A 14,752-nucleotide genomic window follows, 5' to 3' on the forward strand; every position below is an offset into this window, starting at 1 on the left:
AGCTTATCTCTGCTGCAGAGTGGTTAGCACAGCTCACTATGATGCCAGGAGTCCTGGGTTCGAATCCCGGTCTGTCCATCAGTGTTAATTGTGAATGTCTCTTCATCATAGTCACTTATCTTCATCGTTGCAATTAGCCAAAAATGGTAGAGCAGTGATGCGACATAAAAAAATAAGAATAAAAAAAAAATATTGGGCCTACCTCCACATTAAAAACTTGCTTTCATGCCACAGTGAAGCACTTTCCTTTTATGAGCATAGTCAAATATGTCCTGGTTCAAATTGCTCAAGCATTTACTAGCTTCTATATATATATATAGAAAAATTTGGGCACCCCTGGTGGACATCGAAGTCCCGTGAAAAAGAACTAATGCCATAGGCCTTCCTGACTACCGAGGGTTGTCCCCCCCGTCCTCTGTGCGGTATGTTACCTTACATAAAGCTGCCTTACATTCTTCCTTCCCTTGAACTTCTAGTTTCAATTAATGTAATGGTACAAAATGGACACATTAATTAAATTAAGCAACAAATCACAGATCCAGTTTGCTAATTACTACTGTAAAACCACTGTATGTAGTAGTGAACTGTGTTTATTATTCCTACAAATAAAACCTTGTTTAACATGGATGTTTCTGTTCCAAATTTATTTTTATGTATTCATTTGCTTTTTCCTTCCACAGAGCTTGAAGCCTTCCGCACAGTTTTTTCCTCAGCTTAGTAAAGTTCTCAAACTAACACCAATCCAGGAAGTGGTTTTTGGTTTGGCCCTTCTGCAGTCTTCCAACTCCTACACTTGTACTTTTGCAGCACAGTTTGTAAAGCAGAAGCTACCTGACCTTATTCGTTCGTACGTTGACTCTGGTAAGTACAAGTAAATATCCAATATATATGTATGTATATTAAAGATTATGGCACATAAATGAAGTGAATTTGTATATATTTATTGTTATTCAAAGTAAGCACAAATTCAAAATATCTTTTGTTTTCTTAGGTATTTCATTATGGGTCAATTCTTCATAGTAAATCATATTTTTGCTGTGATCGCTGATTTTCTTAGTAGTTGTAAGATCCTTAGAAATTAGAAAATTTATATGTACAAAATATGTGGTGGTTGTCCTTTCCTCTCTGATCACTTTTTCAAAATACCAAATACACTCAGAAAATATCTAGTGTTTGCTATGGATACAAATTGTATTATGTTTATTATAAGTTCAACCTGATTCTACTCTAGGAATTGTGAGTAACTGTTTTATGGATATCGGTGCATAATTTTGACTTCGTAACAGTAAAACAATTTACAGAGTAACCACAATTTCATGTTCCTGGATTTTACATTTTCTCTCATTATACATTCAATCTTGATTGAAATGTTATACAATTTTCCTTGATCTTACATTTTCCCGCATTTTAAGTTTTTTGAACTTTGTCACCTAACAAACGTAATATCAAAGGTCTTTCTCCTGGAAGTTAAGAGGGCAAATTTTCATGCAAAGTTTGTACAAGTGCAATTTCCAGGTGCTCATCATCAGTTCGATAGTCAAGTGATGTATATTTACTCTAATGATTTTCGGCTTTATTGTTTGTGTTAATATTCATATTGATAATGAATGTACTGTTTTCAGATAGTGGTAACAGCCAATACGAAGGTGGTCTCCACGACACCACTCCTGAAGTCTTGCATTTAATACTGAGCAATCTATTACACGGACCAAAGGATCAGTTTGGTAAGCTATTTTTGTTGTTCTTAAGTACATGTATTGCTTGTTGATATTTTCCACAGTGGTGATGGCAAGATGCCTTAATTTCACTTGCGTGTAGTTGATGTTTAAGGTTACATGATTGATTGGTTGGTTGATTTGGTGTTTTAAGTCCACTTTATGCACAGTAAGGCTATTGCAACTGGACCTACAGTTTAAAGTGAGATTCAAACCACTATGTGTCTCCACCGGGTATCGAACCCAGGACCCACCCCTCGATTACAGGGCAACAACGCTACCATTGCGCCATCAGAAAGGCCCTTAAGGTTACATGAAGCAACAGGTCTCTATTAATTGATTGACTCAGGAGTAAAACTTGATAACTGGAGGCATGCATATTTCATTTTTGACGAAAACACGAAATGTGAAATAACACATTCTAATGTTAATTTTTCATGTTTCTGAAAGGTGTGAGGTGCATTTTCCTACCCTATTTTGTCACGAAATGATGGGAAATGAAGTGGAAAATGCGAAATAGACTCTCAAAGACTGAATTTACCGTTTATATACCGACACGATACTTTCTGAAGTCTGAAGTATCCTGTGACTTATGCAATTTACGGAAAATTGATTATTTCTGCTGTAAATATTTGAGAAGCAAAATGGAATATATTTAATATTCTGGTAATGATTTAATGTACTATTAGAAGGTGGCCGCGGTGGCTCAGTCGGTAACGCGTCTGACTACCATGCTCAAGGTCCCGGGTTCGATCCCCGGCCGGTTCAAATCCGGGAACTTTTCTAACGATGGAAGCGGCCCCGGCGCCCACCCAGCGTCGAATAACATGGGTACCTGGGGGAAACCCTGGGGGGTAAAGGCGGTCAGGGGCGTGATGCTGATCACATCACCCCCACACATGACCGGATCAAGAAAGTGTGGAGCGTTACCCCCACACCCCCTATACGCCTTCATGGCGTGGTGCTATGCACAGGGGAGCACTTTACTTTTCTTCACTTTATTAGAAGGGATATGTTTATTTTGTGTAATTTTGGATTATATTCATATTTTTAAAACCAACAGTCATTTTATATACAGCTTTTTCACCGCTATAACACCGAAATTTTATTTTATTTACCATTTTTGAACCTGAAATTGACTCTATTTTTGTACCGAAATTTTGCTTTTTTATTTACCAAAAATATGTGCCCCTATTGATAACGAAATTTTGCTTTTTTATTTACCAAAAATATGTGCCCCTATTGATAACCCATGCTTCATTCAAAATTGAATTAACATTGGATTCAGTTGCTGTAGTCTCCAATTGCTGTACAATAGTGAATGAAGTTCCTTCAGAAGCTGCTGATAGCCAGAAACGCACTGGAACATCTGGGTGATCTATAGATGACAACGTTATGGACGAATTTTCTCCTGTGTTTTTCTTTTTCATGCTGTTGTGGGTTATCAATCAAGTTTTACTCCCGAGCCATTCAATTATTCGATGAATTAAAATTTCAATCATTGTTTGAATTATCTTAGCATATTAGGAATTTCATTTGTGAGAGTAATTTGTGTAATTGATGTGTACATTCAAAAATTTTCCAACAGCCACCCTCAATGGAAGGGTGGTAAGCTGTAACATGTTACAAAGCCAGGGGTGCTGGGTAGTGTGTTGGGTTCATCATATATTTCATCCACTCACACGTGTTACACCTAAACTGCAGAGGCAGAACGTATCTCAAAATACTCAGTGAAATGGGTGTTTCCCAGTTTTTTCACCTATCAAAATGTTTTGCATCACCCAGCAAAGTGGCAGTGTTTAGGCAGACAACAAGTAGCATCAAAAGGGAGCCAAAACATCGTTATTTGTTGTGCGAGAAATGTTCTGCATTACTGAGCAATGTCATGGGATTTTTGGCAGAGATCAGAGTGCACACCCACCATTAAATTGCAGCTAGAGCATCGTTTTTTGTCGCATGAGAACACACAAGTGGTGCTGGCAGAGATGAGTTCACAAGTACTGTCATACGGGGGCTTGTAACATCAGTATTTGTCATGTGAGAAATTCTTTCTGGTGTATGAAATTATCATGAACAGGCACTTCCTATGGAAAACCTACTTCTTTCATGGAAGGTCCTGCAGCTTCTATGCTTGCTTCCAACATTCCCGCAGTCCTGTTGCAGTTTTCCTGTGTGTGCCATAAAACTTGTCATTTAAAAGCAGTAGTATAACTGGTCCTCTTTGTCATCTTGATCTCATGCTCCCAAAACCCAAACCCTAACAAAATCATTTCATAAACCTAAATTGAAGGGTCAGGGGGAGAGACCAGGTAAATCAACTTTCATCAAACTCCGGAAAATGAAATTTTAATTCCAAGACGTTACTAACATGTAAATGAAAAGGCACCAAAAACATACAAAGATTCGACGAATGGAGGTTTCAAATATATGAAACCAAAGATAGCATGTGAAGTCCAGCACAGCATGAACATGGCAGGAAATGATACCACTACCTTGCTTTTTAACAGAAAATTGAAAATACTCTTGAAGTGTATTGAAACTTTCACTCTGAATGCATTATTTGTGCATCCATATTAATAGCTTCTCCCCAAGTATTGAAATTGTTCTATGTATTTTTTGTTTATTCATTATATTTGCTTTATTTGTATGTTCTCAGTACTTATTTTAAGTTTTTATGTGAAGTAGTATGAAGCATGACACCTTGGCTTGTAATTTTCAGGTATTGGAGTTGAAACAAAAGAAGCGTTTCTGAAGAATTTGCGTAGAGATTTCCCCAGAGAATTGGTACCAGTTGTATTGGCACCTCTTCTGTATCCTAACAAGCCAGACTTGCCTATGGATAAGGTTAACCAAGATAACACAAGTATGGCTAACACTATGGTGAGTAATCTTCAGGTCCTGTAATTATATTTGACTAGCAACATGATGCAAGCGTGGTTTTGTTCAGATTCATAAACATGGAACTCCCTTTACATCAGGGTATCATGCTAGAGGAATCATTTATTATTTATTTGTGTATTGAAGATTTGGTGAATACAATACAATACATTTTCATAGAGTGTATTATTTAAAACCTACAACCAAAGAAGTAATGAATATACAAATATTTGTAAATTTTGTAAGAGTCGTATAGTCTGGATACATTTACATATTTTCAAATTACAATTAAGAAAGGTAAATATATATTTTTTAGATTTTCATATAGCTACAGCCACAGTGGAAATAAAATGTAAATTACTACAGGGAGACACTGATGTGCAAATGTTCCTTGAAGAACATGAAGGGATCGTAACCAGGTGACAGCAATTGTTTTACTTTGAAAACGAATCTGCATTTGCCTTGAAAAACTAGAGCATAAGAATTATACATTGTATCTAGAGATATCCATTTGCTGGTTACATGGAGACAGGTAATCCATTCTAATCCACTTATAATTCATTTTTGATAGTTTTTTATTGCTATCGATTTTGCCACCTGTCTGGTAGCCTCGTCAGGGATGTACGTTTGTGTATAGGCAATCGTAATAAAAAAAAATATGTGGGAAAATTAACTGTAAGTGTATTCAAATGGATAAGAATTATATGTTTGTACCCATAAAAATAACAACAATATGACCAAATTTTCTACTTTGTACCAACTATTAATGGATATATCAGATTGGTAGAATTGTCAGTTTTACTGAAACCAATACAGCCTATTTCAATAAAGTACCGATTAATCTGCTCCATGTGTACAGTAATATTACTAAGACTGGGAATATTGAAATGTAATGATTCAGTATGTGAGCTTCCTTATAGTGATATTTCTTCTGTTTTTCTTCGATATTGATTTCAAAGTTAATGGATTTATTTGGTAAGTTTGTGTGTTCAGTATTTTGCTATGCCTTATGCCAGGTAAGTGAGAGAAAGGTGACAGTGAGACAAAATTCTCATTCAATATAACTTTTCTCTGATGACTCTATGGAAGACCCTTGAAACATAAAAAGTACCTACACACGTTCAAAAAAGTGCAGTTTCACTACAGGAAGGTTGGGTTGCCAACCTACAGGCAGCTAAACAGGCTTTTTTGAACATTTTTCGTCGAAATGATGCATCAACAAATATATCTCGAGTGTGTTTATAAAGGGTGGTGCAGAGGTGCCTACGTCCAAGCATGCCATTCATTACTTACAGATTACAAGCTTATTTTTTGAAAACTAGATCTGTAGATGGCCTCAGTTTACATCAGTGCATTGCAAGCGTGTCTGGAAGTTGCCGTACTCGTGCCTCTGTATGTCCTCGTCAATAGCCGCAACTTTGTCAACAATTTTTTTTTTTTTTTTTGTTTTTAGTAGTCATGATACGTGTTTCACCAATATGGTATTCTGACACGGTGCATGTCCATATCAACTAACATTGAAATGTTGTCTACAGACACGCTGCATTCCTGTCACAGATTTTGTTTTGTAATAACACAGGTAACACGTTTTAGCAATTTCCAATGTTCCATTGCAACTGACTACGTGACATGGCATCCTCTCCTTTTACCATTCCCCTTCCTGCCAACTACGACAAGCTATTGCACCAGCACAGTATTCAAATTTGAAATGTGTCAGTCGGCACGTCACCACCCTGTACTTGTAACTTTATTCCTAGTGGCTAATGATGGTGTTTTTCATTTCTATTATTTCTTTCCTCCCCAGCATCGAGGTTCTCTAGCTGACTTTATAATGGAAATTGGGTACAACTTCTGCGCTTCATTAGAAGAATGCCGCAACAACTTGATGAACCTGGGTTCGCGGGAGGAGGTGGACCCTGCGGCCGTGGCACGAGTGCTGAGCATGATGGCTCGCACTCACACAGGCCTGGAGGAGCAGGTTGCGATGCAGAACCTCTCCAATCCCTCGAGCTTCTGGAGCGAATCGAAGGAAAAGGGTGATGGGAATCATCAGACCTGGAATGTTGAAATATTCGTTCAAACACTGAAAGAAACGGTAAGCTTTCATTTCCTTTTATTTTAGAAAATCATTGCAGAAAATTGGTAAATTATTTTAAAACTGCTTAAAGCTGGTAACGAAACATGTTTTTACAGGGAAAATCAAGGGTTTTTGTAGTAGTGCAGTAGAAGTAGATTTTTGAAGAAAAAAGAAAAATAATACAAGCAAGAAATTTCAAATTTCTTGTGAGCAAACTATACTTCAGTTTGATATACTGAGTATTATTGGTACTTGCAGTATAATTTGTTTAATAAAGGGGTATCGGTATCGGAAAGTATTGCTTGGAATTTATTTATCAATACTTTTCCAGCATTTTTGTCTTTCGTGAAGTCTGCAAATATTCCATGCGACATTTTTGCAGCGTATAATTATTCTGGAAATTATGAAAAATTTGAGGTTTTCATTTATTTTGCATCTGCATTGTGGAGGAAAATGTGTTATTTTTTTACGTGGTAGGTATTTTAATATTTTGATGTAATTTTTCAATATTTTCAGGCAAGTTGATGCATATAATTAGAGTGCAATACTTACACAATAATATTAATTTGAACAACTTTGAATTATTACAATTTTCAAATAAGTTTTGTTTATTTGCAGTGTCCTAATTTGCACTGGAATGATGTAATCCTCGAACTGGATCATGGGGAGTTTGTGATTAAGGATCGTCAGGGTTTGAACATCCTTACTTCGGCATTGAGACTGGGTTTACAGAATAACAGCACTTATCACCCAGACATGTATCCTGTTGTAGAGTTCCTATATCGGCGTTGGAAGAATCCGGAAGGCCAGGTATGCATACAGTGAATTATGCGCAATACTTACAAAATCCGTGAGAGATTTACAAATATCAATATAATTAAGTGATTCTGAAACATGTAATAAATCATTGAAAGACAAACTCCCAAATACTTTTTTTTTAATGATGTGCCTGAGTAGTGAAAACTGCTAACAAGAGGCATCACTACCACAGGTGCACTCAGGTTGGTGAAGAATCATGTCGAGAAAGAATTTTTGTATGCTTCATTTTGCTAGCAGCCTCTTAATGGTGAATGTGAAACAAAGTTTTCAATACAAAGTATTGGAAAGAATCTACCAGTGCACAATAGCATAATGAAGGGGTTCGTGCAATTCAAGGAGAAGAGTGTTTTGTATGATGCTAAAATGTTCAGGCCAACCTGTCAGCAGAGATGGATTGTGTGAGGGCAACTTTCCATCCTTTCCCAGGTATCGAGCAAGTGAGGAGCTAAGCATCCTGCAATCAAGGGTATGTATGGAAAATCCTTTGTAAACGTTTGCGAGTGAAGCTATACAAATTGCAGCCCCTGCAAGCCATAGCCACTGATTATAAATTTGTCCTGTAGCAGTCCTGCATCATGGAAGATGATTGCTTCGAAACAAATTGATCTTTCGGAACGGTCAGCTGACATATCATGCATGTGTGGAGAATGGGAGAATCCACATACGACTGTCAAACATCCTCAGGGTCCACTGAAGTGAACGTCTTCCATGTCCATCAAGAAGGTTTATGTATGGTCCCTTCTTCCCTGAGGGGACTGTCACTAATGTAACCTATCATGACATGCTACAGTTGTGGCTCATGTCAGAACTGGGAAGTGCCAGAGATTTCATATTCCAGCACTTCTATGCATTGTAACCACTGACCAGGCACTGTTCTGCTGGTCCCCAAAGACACTAAACTTGACCCTAGTGCTCTTCCTGGGGGATGTTTTAAGGACCGCATGTATGTGCCACCCCTACCACAGAACCTTAATGACTGCAACACCGAATCACCTCTTGTCATTAGAAGAATCACTCCTGATATGCTGGGTTGGGTGTGGGCAGAAATGGACTACAGCATACAAGTGTGCTGCATGGCAAAATGGTTGACATATTAAACACTTGTGACTATTGTAAAACATCTCAAGAGTTTGTCTTTCACTGATGTGTGATTCATTACATGTAACTGAACCATTTAATTTATATGGATTTTTAAAAATCTTTCATGGACTTTATAATTACTCTGTGCAGTTGTTGCTCACTCGCATAATACATTTTAAAAATCACAAGTAGAAACTTGAAATTAATTGTGTAATGCAAATAGCGTACTGTTTAAGACATTGTGATTAAAAAATATGTTTGAACTTCACTCTACATGTTTTCAGCATCGCAAGTAGGTTTAAAGACAATGTCCAGCCACATACCTTAAAAATTGTCAAAATTTTCATACTCAGTTTGAACTATCTAGACAGGATCTGATGTCTAGGGAGTTTTAAACTTTTGACCTGTTTCAAACCATTTTACTAATGTGACATATTTTCTTTCTCAAATCCTAAAGAAGAATTCAGGTACATTTGAAAATTTGAGCAATTGTTAAAGGATGCGTTTGGACATTGGTCTTTTAACCTACTTGTGATTAAATAGTGAATTAGAAATTAATTGAAACATGACTTAGACCTTGTGCCAATATAATTTATGATGAATAATTAACAGTTTACTTACTTTGTTTGAGGTTTTCACTTACTTTGCAGCAGCTTTTTCTGGCACATCTGTTTTATGTTGAGTACTTCAATCACTTCAGTCTTCATGAGATGATTGGTATCATATGTGTTAAGATGGTTACAGATTTGTTTTTAACATGTCTCCTTTTGTTTTACTTTTGCATTCCAAAACCTTTAGTGTAATGTTGAAATTGCTTGCAATAAAAATAAAAATGTGATAAATTTGTTTTTTCAGTTTGTGTTTCAAGAGCTTCATTTATTTCCTTTTCAAATGAAATATTTTGAAACAATAATGTTTTTTATATGTGGTCTCAATAAGGAATGATTAAAATCAAAATATAAAGCTCTCTCCTGTCTAAGGTCTTTTGAAGAAATTTTTGTGCTAAAATATAACTTCTCTTTTTCAGTTGTCTTACATTCAGCAGATACTTAAAAATCCAGATATCTTTTGTTTTGCTGATTACCCTTATCATTCAGTGACGGTTGATATTTTGAAGGCTCCACCTGAAAGTGACAACAAGGAGATAGCCACATGGTAAGCAAGGGGAAAATAATTTTACCCTGAAAAGAACTACTAGGCTCTATATAAGTTCATATTAATAATATAGTGCAATGTGCTGAAAAGCTTTGCATATGTTCAATGGAAATCTTGCATTTTAAAATCCTCTTTTTTGTGTGTGTGGTGGGGGAGGGCTTCCCCAGTCCAATTACATTCCAACATCCAATTCATTCATTTCATAATTCCTCATTCTTCCACTTAACCTAAATTCAATCAAATAATATTAAAAATAGAATGTCAAGTTAGTTTAAAATCTTGAATAAGTCGGCACATGGCTTTGGTATGCATAATTGAAATATTGTTTCTCACTCTTTCAAAAAATTAGTGTATTGAATTAAGCACTTTAGATTAGCAATCTAAGATTTGGAGATTGTGAACAGGGATATCATATCCTGAAGAAGTCCAGTAAGGGGTGAGAGAAGAAGAAGTAAGTCAAAAATAGTGGAACATGCGTGGAATGTATCACATAGAATTCAGTGGAACAGAGAATCGAATTGGAAAATGAGATAGATGGTAGAAGCAGCCTTTATCTGGCTCAAAACCCGATAATGAGAGGCACATAATTTTGGTAAATAAAGAAGCAAAATTTTGATATAAAAATGGAGTCAATTTCGGGTTCAGAAGCGGTAAATAAAATAAAATTTCGGTGTAATAGTGGTGAAAAATGGGATGAAAAGTGGTATATAAAAAGACATTTTGGTTTTTAAATTGTGAATATAATCCTAAATTTGATTTAAAAACTACACTTATCACACAAAATTAACATTTCACTTCTAATATCACATTTATGTATTAAGTTTATTTCTGTGTAAAGGAGTCCATTTTTGCTTCTCCAATATTAACAGCAGAATTAATAAATTTTTCGTGAATTGCAGAACTCGCAGGATAATTCAGACCTCAGAAGGTATCGCATCGGTAAATAAACCCTACATTTCTTGTTTAAGAGTTTATTTCGTGACAAAACATGGTCACAAAATTAGGGCTGATCCGATAATGATACTGATGTATCAGTATCTGCTAGTATCGGTTCAATTTTTTTCGGCAATACCATCCGATAGCAAAGATTTTGAGTGGCTAAAGCGGCCAAGAGAAATGTCAAGATTTAACCTTTTCAAAAATTCGTTCACGCTTCCTTGTGACAGGTTGGGCTCCCACACAAGAATTCCACGTACGTTTCCAAAAATGATGCACCCTCCTGGGAAGCAGATGACAAGATCAAAGGGAAGGCTAAAGTGAAAGCGCTGTACCCAAACATGACATTGAAGCCATGTAACTGCCTTTAATGCTATGTGGAAATAAAAGAAACCATTCCTTGCCAATTCTTGTTCGCAAAATGGTGGGTCGAAAACGTGACTATTTCAAAACCAGCATTATTATAGTGCTACGCTCATTTCGGAGTTCCTGGGAAAGGGATGAATGGCGCTGTGGGAGGAAGGGTTGTGGATTCTCTTCTTGTGTTCTTCCCTTCTGTGTGACTGCTGCCCAATGCCGACACTGCAGAGACTTGTTTTTATTGCAAATTACAGAGACGAATGGACAGCAGGGCATATACAGAGCTGCCAAATGAGCATGAAAAAAAATCTGTATTTGTGTATATTTTTCCGTCATTTTCCTCCCTCTCCAGGTTAATCCAAACAATAAGAATGGTGTTTACATTTGTATTTATTTTGTATTCCTTGTGCAAGATGTACGTACGCTATATGCACTACATAAATTTTAATTTACTCGCTATAACTTTCTCTCCCCTTAAAGATTTGTGTAATGAATTTGGGGATCGTGAAACGAAACAGGGAAACTTATAATAAACCACAGATTTTTTCAATATGTGTGCAACGTTTTAAAATCATCTTATTTTTGCATCCTCTGGGGGTAGAAAGAAGTTCACATAAAATGTCACAGGAAATTTTAAGTAATATAATTCTATATGAGAATAATTTGCGAGTGTTTGATATCATTAATAGAATGTGACGTGATGAATTTTGTGACTCAGTAACTAGCTTTTGTTATTTTAAACTGAAATTATACAACTATCGGTATCTGTTGGAATCGGTTAAGGGATCGGAATCGGTATCTGTACACAAAATGCATCTTGCATCTTTCATAAAAAAGGAAAAATTAACACTACAATGTGTTTTTTGACATTTCGTTTTTTCGTCAAAAACAAAATATGCATGCCCCTACCTATAAGCCATCTTAGTGAAGTGTAAATGTAGCAAAAAAGCAGTATAGAATTCCAGGGGCCACCATTGAGTAGAAATTTGTTCACGTAAAAATGAGATGTGTAGTGTTGAAATGGGTCAAAATAGAAACACAAGACAGTGGATAAAGTGAAATTTACATTGCATGCTAATAAAGAACTATTGTTGCTAACATTCAGAGAAGTCCTGTGAAGCATATAAATATTAATCATTCAATATAAATGCGAAATTTTAAAATGTCTACTTTAATCTAATTTCAATTTTCTTTTCCTTCCAGGAGGTCTTTGGAATTGGTCGAAGTTTTACTGTTCCTTTCAGATTGTGGACTGTACACTCAGGTGCAAGAATTGTTCAAGTTTCCAGTGCAGCATTGCCCGGATGTTCTGGTGCTGGCACTTTTGCAAATTAATCCTCCTATAACAGTACTAAGGCAAGAACTACTAACAAACCTCATGCCAATTTTCCTTGGAAATCATCCAAATTCAGCCATCATACTCCATCATGCGTGGCACTCCCAGGTACAGTATAAGAATTATATTATTTGTTGCTGTAGTCTTTGTTTGTCTCGTTATTGGCGCTTCTGCATAGAAGTTGCCCTGTGTTATGTAGCATTCACATTTAAGGAAAGATTAATGAAATTAGGGATATGCTGATATTAATTAATAGGTACATGATAGTTTTAAGCATGCATATTTTATGAACAGAATTAAATTGTCTATTGCATTGACACATCATAAGTTTGTTATCCTATATTTTGCAAAGGTCACTTGGCTTCTGAAATAAATTTTAAAACAGGACTTACATGTTAAATTTTGATTTGATTTGGTGTTTTAAGTCTACTTTATTCACAGTAAGGCTAATCGGGACTGGACCTACAGTGATCATAGTGTTACATATAAAAGGTGAAGGTTAAAACATATTATTGCTACGGAAGCATAGCCTGTACTGAGATATGGGTGAGAAGTTCAACAGAAGTGGGTGGGATTCAGTATTCCTATTTTGTATACGGTTTGTTCCAAATAAGATTGACATGGAGCATATTTTGTTATTCAGTTTGCCAACCTGCATTGAGATTACCTGCATGAGAATTAAGGTTATAGCATGGCCCTGTGACCATGAAAATGCCTTATAATCTGCTAATGGCAACTGTGTGTAATTAAGATGATGAATTATTGTTTTACATTTCATTGTACAAGGTGGTGCAAAAGTCACCTCGGGACATTAACACGTAGCTGGAGTTTGTTCATAACACTCGGACACACAAGGCACAACTCAGCATTACTGTCCAAAGACAATGACACCTTGAGTGTAATCCTTCGGCATTTCAAGTGTTTGCAGTTTTATCCCATACACAGAATCTTGCGCCACTCCACTCCATAGGAAGAAGGCCATTGGGATGAAATCCTGTGAATGTTGTGGCATGTCATTGTCTCAGAGTAAACTTGAGATCCCACACAATCACGTGCCTAAACTGAAACTCATAAACTGCAGTTAAAAACAGGCATCCACTATTCCTAACTACGAAAGAAGGTGGCATTAATCTGCCATTGATTTGCACTGCAGGTCTTGCTTTTTTTCTTTCTTAAGACTTCATAATGTTATATATCTATCCTGTTGTTAAATTATTTTTAATACATATACATCCAAAAAAAGTGAATTGTGTAGTAGTTTCTTACCCACACTTGAGTTCCAACCCTTTGTTATGCTTTCCCACTTTTTACATTACTTGCATTTTACATTTTTTAATGTAAAATCAGGGTTTTACTGTAATCACTATTATATGTACTAGGGTTGAGCCGATACCGATGCTGATGTATCGGTATCGGAAAGTATCGGTTGGAATTCATCTACCGATACCAGCCGATACTTTTCTGGCATTTTGGTCTTTCACGGGGTCCGCAAAAATGCCTCTCAACATGTTCGTGGAGTTTAATTATCCTGGAAATTATGCAAAATTCCAACTTCATTTTTATTTTGCACCAATTTTGCACGAAAATCTATATTTTATGATTACATAAAATCTATTTTAATATTCTGACGTAATTATGGAATATTTTAAAGCAAATTTCTTGGTAATTTAATGCATATAATTGTAGAAGAGTATTTACACACTAATATTGGTTAATATTTTGAACAATTTTCTAATTATTGCAATTTTCAAGTATCGGTATCAGTGGGAATCTGTAAGAGTATCGGAATCGGTTCAAACTGGTATCGGGTCAGCCCTAGTATACACATTATTAGTCAAATTCCTAAGTAAAACAACCTGGCTGAGGTGGTTTTAAGTAAAAATGAAAAATGTTGCATTTTTTTTAGAACATTCCAACATCAATTAAGCCAATCATCATGCATGCCATGGCAGAGTGGTACCTGAGAGGTGATAACGACCAAAGTAGGTTGTCTCGAATCTTAGATGTTGCTCAGGATTTAAAGGTATGGTTATTTTTTGGTGGTTTATTTGTTTAAGAAAATTCTTACTCGTGTGCAATGTTTCTTATTTCACATAGTTAAATTTACTTTAAATCCACCTTTCTTCATAATTAAGAAAATTGTAAAGCGTACCTTCAGTGGCTAAGAAATGCATAATTAAAGAATCTGCATGTTGCCTTGAAACACATTTGGTCTTCTGGAAGATAAATTGATTCTAAAAACGAAAAGTAGCTATTTGAGGAAAGGTGAGGTTGCAACTAACAATGTTTATTTTTTCACTTTTTTTTTTTTCTTGTACAACTGCAGGTATGTTTTATGATTTTGGTAGTATGAAAGAGGAGGTAACATAGTCAATAGTGAATAATTTGGAAGTAAGA

General features: G+C 35.9%; 1 protein-coding gene across 6 annotated transcripts in view; it reads left to right on the forward strand.

Annotated features, from left to right (window-relative positions):
• Nucleotides 1-14,752, forward strand: part of LOC145998923 (CCR4-NOT transcription complex subunit 1-like) — a 133,307-nt gene that overhangs the window by 16,566 nt on the left and 101,989 nt on the right. For all 6 annotated transcript variants that reach the window (XM_083135699.1, XM_083135701.1, XM_083135702.1 and 3 more), the window contains exons 3-10: nt 681-861; nt 1,623-1,724; nt 4,435-4,595; nt 6,397-6,687; nt 7,288-7,479; nt 9,596-9,723; nt 12,223-12,463; nt 14,262-14,378. In XM_083135699.1, the coding sequence (XP_082991825.1) occupies nt 681-861; nt 1,623-1,724; nt 4,435-4,595; nt 6,397-6,687; nt 7,288-7,479; nt 9,596-9,723; nt 12,223-12,463; nt 14,262-14,378 (1,413 nt within the window). The remainder of the gene's footprint in view (nt 1-680; nt 862-1,622; nt 1,725-4,434; nt 4,596-6,396; nt 6,688-7,287; nt 7,480-9,595; nt 9,724-12,222; nt 12,464-14,261; nt 14,379-14,752) is intronic.

The sequence above is a fragment of the Lepisma saccharinum genome, chromosome 14, assembly GCF_977018435.1.
Source record: "Lepisma saccharinum chromosome 14, izLepSacc3.1, whole genome shotgun sequence".
NCBI classification, from domain to species: Eukaryota; Metazoa; Arthropoda; class Insecta; order Zygentoma; family Lepismatidae; genus Lepisma; species Lepisma saccharinum.